This window comes from Hippopotamus amphibius, chromosome 10, assembly GCF_030028045.1.
Source record: "Hippopotamus amphibius kiboko isolate mHipAmp2 chromosome 10, mHipAmp2.hap2, whole genome shotgun sequence".
NCBI classification, from domain to species: Eukaryota; Metazoa; Chordata; class Mammalia; order Artiodactyla; family Hippopotamidae; genus Hippopotamus; species Hippopotamus amphibius.
Genome location: NC_080195.1, coordinates 30,982,709 through 30,999,833, shown reverse-complemented (window position 1 = coordinate 30,999,833; position 17,125 = coordinate 30,982,709). Strand labels below are relative to the sequence as shown.

General features: G+C 38.0%; 1 protein-coding gene across 1 annotated transcript in view; it reads right to left on the bottom strand.

Annotated features, from left to right (window-relative positions):
- LOC130830067 (disintegrin and metalloproteinase domain-containing protein 18-like) overlaps positions 1 to 17,125 on the bottom strand; it is an 80,190-nt gene that overhangs the window by 29,175 nt on the left and 33,890 nt on the right. The window contains exons 12-15 of the mRNA XM_057696966.1: positions 16,747 to 16,930; positions 10,696 to 10,791; positions 7,064 to 7,262; positions 3,007 to 3,112 (exon numbers count right to left, since the gene is read on the bottom strand). Coding sequence (XP_057552949.1) covers positions 3,007 to 3,112; positions 7,064 to 7,262; positions 10,696 to 10,791; positions 16,747 to 16,930 — 585 coding nt within the window. The remainder of the gene's footprint in view (positions 1 to 3,006; positions 3,113 to 7,063; positions 7,263 to 10,695; positions 10,792 to 16,746; positions 16,931 to 17,125) is intronic.

The window sequence follows — 17,125 nt, the reverse complement described above, 5'->3', positions numbered from 1 at the left end:
CCTTGAATGTAAATGGACTCAATGCACCAACCAAAAGACACAGGCTGGCTGAATGGATACAAAAACAAGACCCATATATATGCTGTCTACAAGAGACCCACTTCAGACCTAGGAACACATACAGACTGAAAGTGAGGGGATGGAAAAAGATATCCCATGCAAATGAAAATCAAAAGAAAGCTGGAGTAGCAATATTCATATCAGATTAAATAGACTTTAACATAAAAAATGTTACAAGAGACAAGAAAGGACATTACATAAAGATCAAGGGATCCAGCCAAGAAGAGGAGATAATTGTAAATAAATATGCACCCAATATAGGAGCACCTCAATACATAAGTCAAATGCTAACAACTATGAAAGAGGAAATGCAAGGCAGAAATAGAGACACGATGTAGAGAACAAACACATGGACACCAAGTGGGGAAAGTGGGGTGGGGGGGGTTGGGGGAGAATGAATTGGGAGATTGGGATACCAAATTGTACACCCTAAATATATGCTGTTTATTGTCTGTTAACTGTATCTCAATAAAAGTACTTAAAAAAAAAAAGAAGCCTATCTCCTATATTTTCACCTAGGCATTTTACAGTTTCAGGTTCTGCATTCAAGTGTTTTTTTTTTTTTTCTTTCCACTTTGAGATAATTTTTGTGTATAGTATAAGATAGAGGTCCAGTTTAATTTTTTCCTGTAGCAATACAGTTTTCCCTACACTATTTATTGAAGAATCTGTTCTTTCCCCATTTTATAATTGTGACCCCCTTCACTGAAAATTAATTCACTGTGTATATATGTGTTTGTTTCCAGGAGATGCTGTTTCATTGATATATCTCAGTTTTATGGCAATATCATGTTATTTTGATTATTACACCAGTATTATATTAAATAGAAGTGACAAGAGAAGACATTATTGTCTTGTTCTTGATCTTAGGGGTAATACTCCCAGTTGTTACTGTTAAGTATGTTAACTGTGGGTTTGCCATATATGACTTTCATTATGTCAAGGGAAAGTCCTTCTACACTAATATGTTGAGAGTTATTATAATGAAGGATGTTGAATTTTGTCAAATGCTTTTTCTGTACCTACTGAGATGATCATATGATTTTTATCCTTCATTTTATTAATGTGGTGTATCACATTGATTGATTCGTGGATATTGAACCATTCTTGCACCCCTGGAATATTTCCCACTGGATCATGGTGTACGTTCCTTTTCAAGTACTGTTAAATTTGTTATTTTTTTTTTAAAAATTTGCATCTATGTTCATTAGGGATATTGGCCTGTTATTTCTCTTCTTGTAATGTCCTAGTCTGTCTTTAGTATTAGGGTAATGCTAGTCTTGTAAAATGAGTTTGGAAGTTTTCTCTCCTATTCTAATTTTCAGAAGATTTTTAGAAGAATTTGTTAATTCTTTTTTTTTTTACATGTTTGGTAGAATTCACCAATGCACTTGTTTGTTGGGAAGTTTATTGTTTTTTTGGGTTTTTTTTAAGATTTACTTATTTATTTATTTACTGGTTACATTGGGTCTTTGTTCCTGCATGTGGGCTTTCTCTAGTTGTGGCGAATGGGGGCTACTCCTCGTTGCAGTGCGTGAGCTTCTCATTGCGGTGGCTTCTCTTGTTGCAGAGCACAGGCTCTAGGCATGTAGGCTTCAGTAGTTGCAGCACATAGGTTCAGTAGTTGTGGCTTGTAGGCTCTTGAGCGCAGGCTCAGTAGTTGTGGCACACGGGCTTAGTTGCTCTGTAGCATGTGGGATCTTCCCAGACCAGGGATTGAACCCATGTCCCCTTCATTGGCAGGCAGATTCTTAACCACTGTGCCACCAGGGAAGTCCCCAGTCAATAGCTTTTAAAATATGCATACGGACCCCTTTTCAGGTAAGACTGGGAAAAGGGCATTTTTGTCTGCTCCTTCTTTGCTGAACCCTGGGGGCATAGCCACTCAAGAACTCCTTTGCTTGCTACACTTCTGTGAGATTTGTGAATGGAAGTCCCTTTGGCTACCAGAGCCAGGTGACCTGGGGACCTGACCCTCAGGTGGCAGTGCAAAAGCTGGGGTTTAGAAATCTGCTCAAGTTCCTCATAGAGAGGTACTGGTGAATTAGAGTGGGATACAAAGAGATGGCAGGGAAAGTGTCTATCAGTTTCTCCAGTCTCTGGGAGGACTTCAGTCTGCCCCTAGATGTGTGCTAAATTAGAAACCTGACCTTCAGGTAGCAGCTTTCTTAGTATGCAGATGGAAGCCTTTTAGGGAAAGACTAGGAGATGGGTGATTTCATCTGTTCCCTTTGCACTGAGCCCACTTTCTACCTTCAGTAATAAACATCAAACTTCTCTTAGTCTAGTCTCCTTGTTAACACAATAGCAGGGAAAAGAAAAAGAGAGATGAATTGCATAAAAGGATTATACACATAATGTTATTTGTAAATATTCTCCAGATATACGATTTACTATTGTCAACTACAATTTGGTCTTGCGTACTTGTCATCTACCTCTACGAGGATTAAATCATGTGCTGCTGCAGCTGCTGACTTTCAGCACCCCCCAAAAGGAGTTCAGGGTGGAGAGCAGAAATGAGGCACCCTGTGCCCTGGGAAAAACTGGCAGAACAGGTCTTCAGATAGATATATTCAGGAGCCAATTTTATGAGCCCAATTCTTGCATCTCCTCATATCTAGAAAACGTGACAGCTGCTTCTTGTGACTAGCAGAAACCTTCTACTAAGAAAATATATGCTTGATTGCATGTCCTCCCCCTTCACCAAAATCACATATATACTGACCTTCCCCACCTGCCTCTTTGGAGCAGATTCTCAGAGCTCTCTGAAATGCTGTCTCCCGGGCTGCAGTCCTCATTTTGCCCCAAAATAAAACTTAACTCACAGCTCTCACGTTGTGCATTTTTTTTAAGTCAACAGTTATTACTATCCATTACCATTAGTGTCTCTTGACAAGAAATACATAATTTTTATAACAATGAAACAATCATTTTCTATATACATACTTCTGTTCACAAGGTAACGGTCGGGAATTTTTAAAACCACAGTTTCCAAGACTATTACGCAGAGAATTAACTTCTTTAAAACAGGCAAATGGAGCACCTTGAGCACCTTAAAACAAAAACATGTCTATTAGGTTATTATTCTTAATGCAAATAAATCATCTGTCAACAAAAAGCTAATGAACCTCATAGCGGAAACAAAAAAATCATGGTTTTGATCATGGTTTTTTGTTTTTGTTTTTGTTATTTCCTGTGTGTACCCTGTCAATGCAAGTGATAGGGACAGAGTAATGGAACAAAGTAGCTGATTAAATAGTTAACCCCACCAGGGGATTGTAAGTAGAAAAAAGTATGGGACACCCTTGTAAACTAATGATTACTCAAGAAAGCAGCTTGGCTTAACTACAAAACCAAGCAGGCTTGCTTCGCAACAAGACCATACAACACAAGCACCAGACACGCCCCCAAACAATAAAACAATGGTGGCACGAGGCCCACATCCTGCACAGTGAGCTCAGTAAGTTAATGATCCCTAGGACATGCCCTCTGCACACATAAAAAACAATAATTTATGGAAAGGTACTCATTGTACAGAGACCTGAAATAATTTTTACAGTCCCAGCTTGACCACGTAGGCACAAAAACTCCCCTGCCCAACCTGGAGGAGGAGCTGATGATGGAAGCATGACGTCAACTCAAGAGAGACAAAGAAGATCCCATCCCCCTCCCCACTTTTCCTTTGATTATAAAACTGTAGCCCAGTAAGTTCTTGGCACGGCACCCTCTTGCCCTCCAGCTTGTAAGCCTCACAAGCGTCCTATTCTAATAAATCACTTCTTACCTATCACTTTGCCTCTCACTGAATTCTTTTTGTGCTGAGACATAAAGGACCAGGCTCCTCGGAGCCCCCGAAACCACACCTATCCATTTCACAAGTAGAAAGAAACAACTGCCTTACCTAACAGAAAATAGAAAATGGTTATATCTATTGTAGTAAATTATCTTATGGTTAAAAACAATTTGCAGACCCCTCCCTGTGGGAATGCAGCCTTCCCAGTCCAAGGTATATCAGGCTTGACCTTGTAAGTTGCTCTGCTTAATGAAATGAGAGATCTGAAATGTCAGTTGTGGCAAAACCTTCAAAACCAGTAGATGGAGTGCATGTTTTCTTTTTTTTTGTCTGATGGGGTACAAGCAATGTTTTAAGTAGGGGCTCATCAGTCAGTGTGGCCATCACAGTGAAGGCTATGTGGAGCAGCAGAGTAGCTGTTTTAGGTATGTAAATCTCAAGAGAGTTGCAGTTCATTTCCATTTCAATAAACACAGGAATTGGTACCTAGATGTGAAATTCTATTGTAAAATATGCCTAAAGTGTGGCACTGCAATTGAAGCCTGGCAGTAGGTGGCAAGGAGGAGAGTAATGCATGCTATGCAATGCTGAAACTTCTGGAGAAACTGTCTTCTAAATAATTTAAAGGTAGATAATGCCCTTAATGAACGTACTGCCTTAGGCAACGTGGTCAGGAAACAGAAGGTCTTGGTTACTCTTGGCTGAATTTGATCAGATGATGCAAGTACTCAAGAAAGAGATAAGGCAAACTCAGATAAGAATCAGTTACCTCAGAAACAACAATAGAAAGAAATAGAGAAAGTTCAGACACGTGTCCACCCTACAGGCACGGGGGTGGAGGACCATGGTCGCTGGCTGGTGTAAACTGGCCAAGTCATTATGTCTATTTGATTGTTCCATGTCTAATCCACAGAGGGCACTTCTTTGGTGGGTATTAACCTGGTGGATGAATCTTCACATTTCTTGTTCAAATCCATGTGTCTATCCAATTATTTCTATCCCGGAATTCTTGTCTCTAATCTTCCAATCTTTCTACACCTAGGCTCCCCAGCAACCAGCTTGGCCCCTTGTCACTGTCCATGAGTACCTCTATAATCCAACCTCTGGCCATTTCTCCTTCATAGGAAATGAATGACCACGTGGTCAAAATCTTTTAAGGCATCCTCCCAAGTGAGGCTTCAGTGTGATTACTGTCCTTTTTCAACTTATAACTGTTAGTGGAAACACTGACCGAAACGCCCACCCTGGCCAGGAAAAGACAGTAACAATTTGCGTGAGTTATTTTACAATAGAAGGTCCAGGTAAAAAACATGGAACTGAGGAGACACCACCTACAGGAAGAATACAGGAAAGGTCAAAAGGAGAGAGGAGATGCCAGTCCACAAGTCCTACCCACCTCCCAGAATTCTTCTCACTGGAGTTCATCTTGGCGGAGAGATGCATGCGCCAGCAGAAAGGACCCTAAATCAGAGTGATGGGCCAGAGACAACCTGGAAACTGATCCCATCACCATAAAACCCGAGACTGCAAGCCACATGGCAGAACGTCCTCCTAGGTTCTGCCACCCTCCTGCTCTCCGTCGGGCGCCCCCTCCCAATAAAGTCTCTTGCTTTGTCAGCTCGTGTGTCTCCTCTGACAATTCATTTCTGAGTGTTAGACAAGAGCCCCTTCTCAGGCCCTGGAAGGGCTCTCCCTTCCTGCAACAGTTTCAGGCCATTAAAATTAGATTATGAATGTGTAAAGTAAAAGGAAATTAAGTAAAATTTCAGAATCTACTGACTTGCCATCCCAATCTCTAGATACATAAGTACAGCTCCTGATTTGAGCTGTAAACATGGATTTTTGCTCAGGTAGCTAAAACTAAAACCAAAGATCGAACCATGAGAAAAGGAAGGTACAACACTATCCTGGAAAATCTGAAACACTCCTACAGAAAGCTAACCTTCTTTCATTCAAATTTAACCTTTACTGATCTTGTGATTCAGGTTCTTCCACTTCTAGAGTTGTGTGAAATGTATTATATCCTATAGAGGGATCCAAATTTAAGCTAAAAGAAATACATAAGACAGGCCCCTCCAAACCTCCACCCAGGTGTCCCAAGAGCTGACACCTCCCATCGGTGGACCAACACCAGACCCAGGACCCCAGAGGCCTTGCAGTCCACACAGACAGTCCCCTCTGAGCACACAGCTCTGGAGAACGGAGGGGAGTGCACCGCTGGGCCCCACAGAAAGTGTCCTACAAAATGTAATCAACCCACCCAATACATAGAAATAAAAAGACAATCAGGAAAAATGAGGCAAAGGAGGAATATGTTCCCCAGAAGAAGAACAAAACAAAGTGGAGATACACAATCTACTTGATAAAGTGTTCAAGGTAATGATCATATTAATACTAATATTAATTTTAATTTTTACACTGAACTTTGTGTTGGGAAGCTGTCAAGTCACAGTGGAAGATAATGTTTCTAAAACTCAAATTCTTAGTTGAAAGTGTGAGTTTTGTCCTTAGCAACAAATTGTGCCAGTTGTTTTCCTTGAAGGCACAGGCTCACCTCATTCATTTTTGATAAAATGTCTGCCAAATACCCAACTCTTCTAGTTTGTCTCAATTATTATTTTAAGTAAAAATGGTGTTTCATGACAGAAGTGGCTGGTTCAGGGCCTTCCCCGGTGGCACAGTGGCTAAGAATCCGCCTGCCAATGCAGGGGACACGGGTTCTATCCCTGGTCTGGGAAGATCCCACATGCTGTGGAGCAACTAAGCCCGTTACAACTACTGAGCCTGCGCTCTAGAGCCCGTGAGCCACAACTGATGAGCCCACGTGTCACAACTACTGAAGCCCATGCTCCTAGAGCCAGTGCTCCATCAGCAACAAGGAAAGCCATCACAATGAGAACCCTGTGCATCGCAACGAAGAGCAGCCCCCACTTGTCACAACTAGAGAAAGCCATGCGAAGCAATGAAGACCCAAGACAGACGCCCCCCCCCCCCAAAAAAAAAGTGGCTGGTTCAGCTCATAAAATTAATTGCACAAGTGTTTTACCGCGTCCTCCCATGTGCAACAGAAATGTTTTAGTATCCTTCCCATGCATTACGCAGAATATTAGGAAGATATGATCTACTCAGAATTGAAGCTTAATAAAATTACTAATTTCTACTGCTTCATCACAGACAAGAAAAAGAGAAATACGTAAGAAAGAGCAATACCTTTTCCAAACATCTTGGCACACTGGTTATCAGCAGTTTGGCATCGTCCATTGTAACAATAGGCAGTTCCCAACCTGCACGATTGGCCATTCATTGCATACGTGTCAGGAACACAATTACTGGAAGTCCCATTGCAATACTCAGTAAAATCACACTCTTGATCAACACTCTTTCTACAGGGAGTGCCTGCTACCGATACCTAGGAGGAAAATGAAAGTCACATTCCGTGAGTGACTATTCTCAGTGACTGACGGAAGACAAAATGAGATGTGCCTGATTATTGATACTTGAGGGCATTACAGAGACCGAAGCCTGAGTTGTCTGTAGGAAACGGCACGTATGGTATTCATGATGAAGCCTGAAGAAAGGTAACTGTCTCAAAGGACAAAAGGATCCCTCCAGCAGAGCTTTGTGTTCTACACTGAGAGGCCATCAGACATAACCAGCATTTGGAGGGAGGATACACAGATTTGTTTAAACGTACTTGTTCCTCAAAATCAGAGTAATGAGGCCTCTACCATTTTCTTCTTGGAGAGACCCAGGAGACAAACTAGCTGGTTTCATGTGCACTATACTACTTTTAAAATAGATAACCAACAAGGGCCTACTGTACAGCACAGGGAACTCCACTCAATATTCTATGCTAACCTAAGTGGGGGAAGAATTTGAAAAAGAAAAAAAATATATATATATTTTATAAATTATATATATAAAACTAAATCACTTTGCTGTACACCTGAAACTAACACAACACTGTACATCAACCATAGTTCAATATAAAATAAAAATTTTTAAAAACTACCTGGCTTCAATCTCTTGCTTGGACTTTGACTTTTATTTGTGTGGGTGAGACACATAATTCCTCATCTGTAAACCTGGGATGAAAATCATTCTCTCATAAGGTTCTCGTTAGTATTAAACTGAATTAATGTAAAAAGTGCTTAGAACAACACATGGTAAACGCTGTATGGAACAGCTGTCATCATCCCCTTCACCGTTGTCATCATGGTTACGTTATTATTATTTGAGAGCCAAAAGTCCTCCTTGCACAGCTCAGATAAAGAGTAAATTTATGGTCATATTTTTATGCCCTGCTGACTAGTCATCCATTGACTTCCATAGTGAAGTTCACCACGTCCAAATACTTACCTCCTATGTATGCTGAAGTAACACACACACATGCACACACACGCACTCTACAATCCAGTTTGACTTAATACTTAACAGACTGAGACAATGATGAGGGATAAATGAATGAAATGGCATCTTATAAAGGATGACATAAAAAAGAAATTCTTTCAACCTACAATTCCATTCTTAGGAAATACATAGTTCAAAAAGGAATGGATAATAAAGACCTTCCTAGGCAAATAATAACCGAGAGAATTGATTTCAGCAGACAGAAGTTACAAGGAATAGTAAAGGGAGGTCTTCAGACGCAAGGACTATGGTACTAAACAGAAATTTACAGAAGGCAATAACGAGACCCAGAAATGGAATATATGATGTTAATTATAAAATTCTGTTTTCCTCATGTTACTTGCTCTAAAAAGATAAGACCATATAAAGCAAAAAGACTACAATGTACGAGGGTAAGTCAAAAATTACCTGCACTCTGGCTGTAGAATTAATAGAAGTTTTAATACAACTGGAGTGCGGGTAATTTTTGACTCACCCTCGTATTTTGTGTTTATACTATGTGGGAGTGTTCTTTTATATAAGATCCACTCTTTACACGTGAAATGGTGTATTATATAAAACCGGACTCTGATCCAAAATTTGTAAACTGTGGGACAACCAGTAAAATGATTTTTAAAGTTTGAATAATAAACCAGTAGCAAAGATAAAATAGAATCATATGTTGTGTAGTTTTAGAATTTATATTTAGTTTGCAGACCAATCGTAAGGCTCATAAGTGGCTCTTGGGAATTCAAAATAGCGTAGCCACTTTGGAATACAGGTTTTCAGTTTCCTATACAATTCCATATATACTTACTGCATGACACAGAAATTTCACTTATAGGTGTCTAAGTGAAATAAAACCCTCATATTCATACAAAATCTGCTTAAGAATATTTTTATAGCAGCTGTATTTTCACCACACCAAACTGAAAACAACCCAGATGTCCCTCAACTGGGGAATGTATTAACAAACTGTGGTACCTCCTTAAAATGCCTGCAACACTACTCAGCAACAAAAAAGGAATGAGTTACTGATAAACACAACATGAATGAAGCTGAAATGCCTTATGCAAAGATGCCTAGTTACAACGTTTACACATATTATGTCATTCAATAAAGTGTCATTTGCTTTTGCAAACGCAGAGATGCAGGAAACAGATCTGTAGTTACCAGGGTCTGCAGGTGGAGCTGTGAATGGACTAGAAAGGGGCATGGTGGGTGGGAGGATTTGAGGGGAGTGGTGATGAAATTGCCTATCCTTTGTGGTACTAGTTATAAGACTGAATAGGTGTGCATAATACTCAGAAGTATTCACTAAAAGAACTTTACTATAATAAAATATACCTAATTGAAAAAAATGAGCAAAAAGAAGATATGGAATTTTTATGTGTAGGTAATTTGCCAGAATTGGAATTAAACTATTTTGCATTATGGAACTTGCTTTCTTATCCAAACGTATGTCTTGAAGATCATATCATATTAGTGCACCCATATGTAGCCTGCACTTATTAACTCTTGTACAATATACAATAATTTATGTAATTAATACATAATAATTAAATCCAATACCAGTAAATATTAACTTTGCCTTTATGATTTGCTATTGCAAATAATCCTGTAATTAGTATTTTTTGCCTGAACTTTCCACACATGGTCATCTTTCTAGGGTGAATGCATAAGAGAAAAACTCACAAGAATCAATTAGCTTGCTAATTTATACTCTAGTCAGAGATATGCAAAAATTGCTCAGGAAAGGGATTATAGCAATTCAAAACTTCACAAACACTATGCAAAAAAGACCTCTATCCCCATTCCTTAGACAATATCTGGCATCGCTGTTTTTAAGATTGCCATTTGGATGACTGCTCTATGACACTGTTATCATTTTTATTTAGGTTTATCTTAATTACTGCAGACGATCAGTGTACACCTTGAACAATTCTACTTTTCATTGTTGTAAATTGCCTGGGCACACCCTGTGCCTCTGTGTGTGACTGTGTGTGTGTGTGTGGGGGGATGTGATTCGACTTTTACTTATGAATGCGTGAGTGTTCTCTGCATGTTCTCTACGCTACACATTTTGTTTGCTCCACATTTTGTCAACTATGCATGTTGTATTTTTTCAATTTGTCATTTACCATTTATGTGACTTTACCATTGCCTTGAGAGTTGATTTTTTTGTATAGTAATGTACATGTTTATTCTACTCTTTATCTGATAAATGAGAAGATGGTAAATTGCGGTTTCGATATAATAGAATAATCAGTACTCATCTGAGATGCCTTCTTTATCTCATCGTAGTTGTCCTTACATACCTGTGGTTGTTTGTGACTCTCTGCTTGGTTCCACTGAATGATTTCTAGAGTCTTTCTATCAATTCCACATTAATCCAATTAGTATAGTCTTCTATTATCATAGTTCAATTTTCAACATAAATGTTGGAAACTTACCTCACATTTTGATGTACAGCATGACCCAGAACCGCATTTTACTGAGCCTTTCAGTTTACATGTGTTGTAATCACAGCAGTTCTTAAATTGACATTCCTAAAATTTCATAAGAAGAAATACTTTTTCTCGAATACCCAAAGGCACATATAAGAACTAAATAAACAACATCTAAAATAGCAGCTGATCACTTACATTTACTACCTAAAATATTTGGTAATTAATTCATAAATTGCCAACATGGAAATACATCATTTGAATTTCTAAGAGAAATTCCCCAATTGTCTTTATAGTAATTTGTTTACTAAAGTTTCCCTTTGGGAGTAAAGCTAAAGTAGAGTTAGGCAATATATATAATAAAAACACATTTAGTATAGTAATCATGTGTCATGTTTTACTACAATGGAAATAAAGAAAGGCTATGTCAACATATGTATTTTTACAAGGTAAACAGCAGTCAACTGTTATTCAAATTAGGTGATAATTTAAATAATACTAACAAACCAAATATTTTTTCATGTAAATATATTGCATCTATACAATTCTTTAATATTCTTATATTCTTAAAACTTTTTAAAATCAAATATTTTCCATGTACTCAAAAATCTGGTTTCAAAGACTTTGCCCTTAACAAGAAGGTAGGAGTCGTCGTCGTTAAACATTTTCTCAATGTTTCCAATTTTTCATATGTTTATGTGACTAGATATGTATTTGTAAATAGTCCCACCATAGAAATAATATAGAAAATACAGAGTAAAAGCTGAAGTTGTGGTTGAACTCCCCAGATTCTCCAGGGGTAATCACTGTATATATTTCAGTGTTTAATGGTCCAAAGTTCAACATCATTATATGAGTGTATGTGTATGTGTCTGTGTGTGTGTGTATTCTTTCATGAAAAGTAGACAAGGATGTGTGCCCACACCATGTTTATCAAAACTAATTAGGAGCAATCAGTTTAATTTATGACAAGGTAACTGGGAAATGGTGTCTCATTTTTTATTATTATTTCTCTGATTACTAGTGCATTCGAACATGAATTTGTACATGTATTGTACATGCATTTGAACATGAATTTTGTACAATTTTATTTATGAATTAATCATTTCTTATCACAATTTTCATTATTTTGCATAGGGATTTTTGTTTATGCATTTTCCTCATTTTCCTTTAAATAGTAGAAGAACTTCTTTACAACCTCCAATTGCCCTTTTCCTCTTCTATGTGTTGATAACATTTCTTTGCAGTCTATTGTTGGTCTTCTTAGCGGTGTCTGTCATTTTTTGTAATTTGCAACATTCTTCTTTCTTTATGACTATTGGGTTTTATGTCTTGTCACCAAGACCTCCATTATGCTAAGACTATAAAATATTCTCAATACTTTATTCCAATATCCTATTTCTCTTTAAAACTTATAGATTTTTTTTCTGAAATGTATCCCTCTATATTTTGTGGGATATTTCCCCCAGTATTTATTACAAGTCACCATATTTGTGAATAAAGGAACAAATAAATGCACACCCCTGCACGTGTGTGGGTCAGTACAAAAACAGAGCTTCCACTTGCGTAAAACGGGGGATATTTGTGAAGATATAGGTGTCAATGCCATTCTGCCAAAAACCACCAGGAACACACCTGAGTTGAACAAGTTGGATTTATTACTAGTTTCCGCAAAGGAAAACACACACCCTGGGGAAATGTATACACCTCAGTGACAGGATGTAATTATAGGATTTGGGCTTCTTTTAGGTAATTTGGGGAGGGTTTCAGGAATCTGGACTTTGTTAGACTAGATGCTGTCAGAAACCAGGGAATTCATCTATGATGGGGTATTTTAATAATTCTTATCTAGAAAAAGAAACACTGTACTGATGCTAGGGTTGAAACTGGTAAAGGAGCAGAAATTACTCATATTAGCCAGGAAAAGAGGGCGTTTGGTCATTATTGTGACTTGGACAATTTTCAGGTTTTACCCTCCTCAGACATAAAGTGGAGGCCCTTGCGTAAAGAGTGGCCTTGCTTTTTTTCCCTTCGTCCATTATGATTACAGACGTTGACCTTGTATAAAATTGCTTATTTTCAACAGGAGAACAGTGCAGCCTGTCTGTGAGTGCCAGGCCAGCTCTTAGCGACAGGGAGGACCAGCTGATAACAGCTCAGAGCCTGTCTGTCAGGGCTTGTTTCTCCCTTCCTCACAGGCAATGCACTGGATTCATAGATAAACCCTTATGACATCAACTATTTCCACCCTGGAAATAAAATGTCACATATCTATGTAACTTTTACATATTCAGAGAGTTAAAGCAATTGATAGATATAAATGTTGATATGTAAAATAGACAGATACAGATGTACAGATGTCAACTTTCATTCTTAAGCCAATGGCCCAATACCACAGGGAATGAAATTAAACAGCCTTGTTTTGATATTTTGTAAGGGAACATTACCCCCCAAATCAAGTCTTTTTCTAAAAAGAACATTTGCAATTATCACTTATATGTGGAATCTAAAACAAACGAATGTACATAAAGAAGCAGAAACGTAATCACAGATACAGAGGACAAATTAGTGGTTATCAGCCGGAAAAGGGAAGGGGTGGAGGGGAGAGATAGCAGGATTTAGAGATACAAACTCCTATGCATAAAATAAATAAGCCACAAGGATATATTGTGCAGCATAGAGAAATATAGCCATTATTTTTTTGATAACTTTAAATGGAGTACAATCTATAAAAATACTAAAAAATCAAAAAGTCCCTTTGTATTCTTCCTTAGTTCTCTTTAAGAAAAACTTTTGAATAAACCTTCCAAGTAACATTTTTCCTCATGGGGGGATTCTAAAAATTTCAAAGAGTCAGTCCTCACCCACTCACACACGCCACATGTTATTATGAAGATAATTCCATTATCCACGCATTCATTCAATCGGCAAGTGTTTGTTGAGTGTGGAGTATATACCACACACTATTCTACGTGCTGGTGATGCAGCAATAATGAAGCCATGGACTATCTATTCACTTTAATGCTATTTTCTTGTTGTTATTTTGCCAATACCACCAGGTGTGTGTGCGTGTGTGTTTAATTTGCTACAGATGGTCATTGCTTCAAACTATTAAAATTGATGCATGCACTTGGTTAATTTTTATTTCTGGATGAAATTTAGGATCTGCTTTTGCAGAAGACTAGTTCAATTTGGGTTAAAAGGGGCATGTTGATAGGAATTTAATAAAGAATGAATTGGATGTAGTTTGACTTTAAAAGAAATAGCTATCTATTTATTCCAATTTCATGTGTCTTTCAGTTTTGTTAAATCATTTATACCTCTGAAGTACTGGAAAAAACTTATTAAGTTTATTCCTATTTGTTACATAGTAGTTTTTTTTTTAAGAGTGTAGTAAACTTGCCTTTTTCATTTCATTCTCTAATTATTTACTTAATTTTAAAAAATAAATACTATTATTTTTGTCTCAGGTGTTCCGCTGCATTCCAACAGCAACATTTTTCTTTAGTGTCAAATATAATGGATCTACTTCTCATGATTCACTATTATGTATTAAATTTCTTATAAACTACTGGTAGAAAGTTTCTTCAAATTGATGATATTAAGTTTTATTCTGAAGCACGTGTTTGAGGAAGGAGTATTTACTGTTATAGAGTCTTCCTCAATTAGTTGTGAAAAGGATATTTTTTTCTTGTTTAATATAATCACATGGATAGTTTGCATTCTTCAGAATAAACCTCAGTTGGGCATATTTTTCTTTTGATTATACTTGTGGATTTATTTATCATAGGAAACTTGCATCTATGTTTGTTACACTAGACCAGTGTGTGTTTTTGTGTGTGACTTTGTGATACTGAATTTTTCTTTATTACTAAAATTAGTTGAAAATTGTATGTTTGTTATCAGAAGCTCTCCACATGTGGTTGGTAGACCTTGCGAGGGCTCTGAGATATGCAAACACAGGGGTGTGGCTGCATTCCAATAAAGTACCACTTACAAAAGTAAGAGGCAGCTGCATTTGGCCCACTGGCTACAGTTTGTAGAACTTTGATGCAGAGCACGCCTCAGAGAACTTCCTCAGACGAGGCAAGGAATCTGGGACATTTATCCACCATCACAATTATCTGACAGCTGATCGCTAGTCCTGAGTACATTAAGTCTCCTTGATAGCTGACTGAGTATTCTACTCTGTTGAGGCCAGAGGAAGCACTGCAACAGAAAGTATCAGATACTTAAAGCCAAAACACTCTGCAGGAACAAACAGTGCCAAAGAAATGCTGGTAGAGCACTGAGAGCATCTGCTATAAGTATCAATCTGTCTACAGCCTGCCTACATAATCTCCTTGCTTTTCTTTATTTTTATAAATTTATTTATATATTTATATATTTATTTTATTGGCTGTGTTGGGTCTTTGTTGCTGCACACGGGCTTTCTCTAGTTGTGGCAAGAGGGGGCTACTCTTCATTGTGGTGCGCAGACTTCTCATTGCCGTGGCTTCTCTTGTTGTAGAGCATGGGTGCTAGGCATGTGGGCTTCAGTAGTTGCAGCACATGGGCTCAATTGTTGTGGCTCATGGGCTCCAGAACGCAGGCTCAATAGTTGTGGCACACGGGCTTAGTTGCTCCGCGGCATGTGGTATCTTCCTGGGGCAGGGAATCGAACCCATGTCCCCTGCATTGGCAGGCGGATTCTTACCCACTGCGCCACCTAGGAATTCCCAATCTCCTTGCTTTTCAATACACTTTGTCCATCTGTCAACAAGCTTTCGTATTCCCTCATTAAAAAATGTTTTAGCCTGAGCTGGGAGCCACGAATGCACCATTGTCTTCACTTCTTCTTCAGAAGTGAATTTTCATCCTCATAGGGCTTGCTTTCACCAAACAGGTGAAAGTCCAAAGGAGCAAGATCAGGACTAGAGGGAGGATGCTTTGACACCTCAAAATGAAGTTTTTGCAGTGTCGACAGTGTGGGCAGAAATGTGTGGACATGCACACCCTCAGACCACGAAAAACGAATCACTGCACGCTGCTCTCCTTTCATGCAAATCACAAGTGCGGGACCCATTTTTGCTCACACCTCGGTTACAAAGGAACTGATGTAACATGTTCACACCTGCACAGTAGTGACTGGGGAGACAGCAGCCTTGAAGAGAAAGTGCTGATAAGACAGTGTAGCCAACAGAAGTTTTAATATAACTGGAGTGAGGATAATTTTTGACTCACCTTTGTACGTATTTATCAAAAAAAAACTAAGATGACATTGGAAAATCTGAGATAGTTGGAAAACATATATACATATATATAGACACACACACACACACACACACACACATATAAACTTTAGGAAATGGTAGATGATTAAGAGAATTTGTGGGGATTTAAAGTTATATAAACAAGTAGTGGTTAGCTATATTTGTAGGTGGATAAGAAATTCATATAACTGCTGGGGGAGTAATCATGAAGAAACCTGATTTTATTTAAATGGGGCAATTATTAAATATTACAAGATAATGATACCATAATAACCAGACTAACTATCTGGCCCTATCAGTTGAGAATAGTGTGCATTGAACATTGGGTTGATGGAACCATAGTAGATTACATATTTACATTTAGAATGAGTAAACAGAACAAATTTTGATCATCCTGAAACTGAGAATGTAGGAATGTTTGAGAATAATTAAGAAAAATCCATTATAATGTTTAGACAACCGTGCAATCACAAGAGACAGAAAAACGTTGGACCAAATTCAGAAGTCTGTAGAGAAAACGAAGACTGAGGTCATATGATTTAGGCTAAAAGGGAATTCATTTAGTCCATATATTCAAAATCTCTCTGCTGGTATAATTGGGAACAGTCTGCAGACCAAGGATTCATGACTCATTTGTCTTCTCAGTTGAAGAGGTGTGGGGAAATGACTCGTACATCTTAATTTATCCTCATTTTCACATCTTAATTCTATTGAAGACTTGGTTGCATACATTATTCCACATATACCATGACCACTTATTAGAAACAAAAGAAATTGTGCTCAGATTTCAGACTTAATGACTCACCTGTTCATTGCCACAGTCACATTCTTCCTGAGGGTCCAAAATCCCATTACCACACACGGATTGATTTTGATATAATGGTTTCCATTTTGAAAAGTTCTGAAGACACTGAGCCTCAAGTGTGGAAACAAAATATCTATAGTCACGCATGCTGCAGTTGCTAAAAATCTTTATACCACTGGAAACTCTAAAATGAAATAAAAGTCCTCAGGTTAAATAAACCTAGTTAGTAAAACCACACCTAAACAATGCTCCACGTATAATGATAGGAATTGCCACACGGCTCAAGTGAAAAACTTGTATCTTTGCAGAGACAAAATCAAATATGATTAATTTTTAATTTATCATTGCTTATCTTTAACATTTAAAAAAAATAAGCAGT